Source organism: Poecilia latipinna, unplaced genomic scaffold (assembly GCF_001443285.1).
Source record: "Poecilia latipinna isolate Pla-1442-1.1 unplaced genomic scaffold, P_latipinna-1.0 Scaffold467, whole genome shotgun sequence".
NCBI lineage: Eukaryota > Metazoa > Chordata > Actinopteri > Cyprinodontiformes > Poeciliidae > Poecilia > Poecilia latipinna.
In genome coordinates, this window is record NW_015113083.1 from 230111 (window position 1) to 232857 (window position 2747).

The following is a 2747-nucleotide window of genomic DNA, read 5'->3' on the forward strand; positions in this document are numbered from 1 at the left end:
TCACAAGGTGGTCCACAAACGTGTTCAGAGCTGCAACTAACATTTACTCAGATATAATTACTTGAGTAACATTTTGGGAAAATATTTTTGATTCCTCTGTACTTTTAACTTTTACTTGAGAAAACTCAGCTGAATTATTGCTATTGTTAGTTTATTATTTTGGGGTTTTCTCCTCTGGTCACATCAACAGAAAATGACTCATGTCCAAAACAAATAACCTAAAACAAAACTGTGCAGAAAAAACTCTGACATTTTGTAGGATAAACAGAGTTTGAAACATTTAAAATTTGCTTGGAAAAACTAAAATTTTGAGATTAATCTTAAAAATTTTCTAAAAAAAAGAAAAAAAAACTTGGGAAAGTTTCTGAAGTGGAAAAGTTTTGACATTTTAAATTCAGAAATGTCCAAGTTTTTTTTTCTTTTAGAATTTTCTTAAATTTGACAGAAATTTAGTCTTTTTTTTCCTCCCATCTACAACGATCCCAGCCTGCTGTCGTAGAAACGAGCTTCACTCCTGAGTTATAAAAACCAAGAAGGAACAAAAGTTTATTTCCACTGAATCTAAAGTGAAGCCATTGTAACAGATGTAGCAGAGTTGCTGCAGGTCAAAGATCAAATCAGAGGCGAGTTTCTCAGTATCAACCCTCCCTGTTCTGCAGGTTGCTCAGATGAAAACTGAAACTTTATTCTGAAGGGTTTGCTGCTTCCTCTCTTCTCTAGAAAAATTACATATTTATTTCTTCTGCAGGAATATAAGCAAGTCGTTAATTGATTGCTTTCCAGCTGGCAGAAGGACAGGACTCTGAAGCTCTGTGTTTTCCCAGCGGGGTCGTGGCCCCCTGGCGCCCCCCCTGCGGACCGTTCAGCTCGGCATCGCGTCGGTTCAGGTGAAGTGATGAACTTTCTGATGCTGAGATAAAACCAGGAAAACGTTCAGAGAAACAAACATTTAATAAAATATGAAATGCTCCTTTAATTGGTGTAAAATCTGTTGTTTCACTGCGACGTGATAACTGATCTATTCTGTTTATTTCTACCCCGTTTACTAGCCAGCTGTTAGCATGCTAACTCTGTCCTAACAGTAGAAATGGTGGATCTGCTCTGATCTTAAAGTAACTTCCTGTTTCCTGCTCTGGTTTTCAAACAATCAGTGAAATCAGGATAAGATCCTCCAGACCCAGCGAGTCTCTGTCAGCAGAGGATGGAGTCCAGCAGGAGGAGGACCAACATGAGGAGTGGGAGCCCGGCGGGGGCCGCGCCAGATGAAGGCAGGGGCCGCCTCTTCTGGCGGGGCCCGTTGCAGAGCGGCGTGCTGCAGCAGCTGATGCAGACAGAGTGGAGCTTCCCGGTGCAGAACTGCTGGTAGCCAGAGGAGGAGATGAGGCAGGCGGAGGAGGAGGCGCACGACTTCCTGTACAGGATCCCTGGAGGAGACGGAGACGATTACAGGCTGGGCTGCTAGGGGGCGCCGTGTGGAAACAGTAAAAACTAACAGCAATAATTTGGTTTATTTAACCTGTAAGGCAGAGGTTCCCAAACTGTGGGGCGCGCGCCCCCTTGGGGGTGCGCCGTGCCATTGCAAGGCAGCGCAGGATGGATGGATGAATGAAAAAAAAAAAAAGATGAACGCTGGGGGGGTTTGGGAGGAACAATTAAATCATTAAAACACATTGAATTTAACAGCTGTAATAAGTTAGCTTTATGATTTTATCACATATGAAACAAATTAATGGTACATTAAATTCTTCAAACATTTAATACATTTTTAATATTTTTTACAATTTTGTCCCTTTTGGCCTTCCATACAACGATTTGAAGCTCCTGCACAAATTATTTTATTGAAAAACAAGAGTTAAAACACAGCTACACACAATCCTAATCTAGAGAATAATCATCTCACAGCCTGGGATTAACCAGGAAGTTAATCCCAGGAAGTTTCTGATATGGGCACTTCCCCAGGGCGGCATTAGATTGGGACAGACGCCACAAAAAATATAATGTCTCATCTGTCAGGAGGCATCTTTGCTGGTTTTCTCCCATCCATCTGTCAAGAGGAGTTTGTTTACAGAGAAATTTAATACCTGCAGTATATTTTCAGGATGTGTTGCTTTCATTCTGATCTGGATCTGCAGATTCAAACGTTTTAGTTTATGAGAAGAGATGCTTTCACTGCTCTGCTCCACAGGAACGGAGGACATGAATTTCAGAACATTTTGTAGAGAGAGGAACTAATCTGATCAGGACAACCGAAGCTGGTCGGGTTAAGGATCCGCTCCGGGAAACCATCTTTAGGGAAGTGTTGGTGAGACTCGGCCTGACTGATCAGCATTTCTGCCTCTTCAGCTCACTGAGCGACGATTTGTTATGAAGGAGTTATGAACGTGTCTGCTGGTGTTTTCCAGCCAGCAGAGTCTCCATGCAGAGCGGCGGCCATGTTGGCAGGTGGATGGCAGGTGGAGGTGATCATGAAATGTTTGTCTTAAAGCTGCGGTGCTCACAGAGACCAGAGGATTTCTGCAGGACAAGAGTCCTTTAGACTTATAAGAACCAGAACAGGAAGACATGACATTAAACACCAACTGCAACACAAAGCAGCTAAAAGAGGCTCTACTGGCCTCAGCTACGGATTCAGACAAAATAATTTACAAAAAAGAAAAATAGAAACTTATGAACAACTGTGGACCGGGGGGGGGGGGGGGGGTTTGATCGAGCATTGGTTTAAAATGTAGGTTAATTTTAAAGTTTTT

General features: G+C 42.5%; 1 protein-coding gene across 1 annotated transcript in view; it reads right to left on the bottom strand.

The window, feature by feature from the left end:
* Positions 1-932: 932 nt before the first annotated feature.
* The window catches only part of LOC106951667 (ly6/PLAUR domain-containing protein 1), a 6793-nt gene continuing 4978 nt past the window's right edge, over positions 933-2747 (bottom strand). Inside the window, exon 3 of the mRNA XM_015039322.1 lies at positions 933-1424. Within this exon, the coding sequence (XP_014894808.1) occupies positions 1192-1424 (233 nt within the window). The 3' untranslated portion in view covers positions 933-1191. The remainder of the gene's footprint in view (positions 1425-2747) is intronic.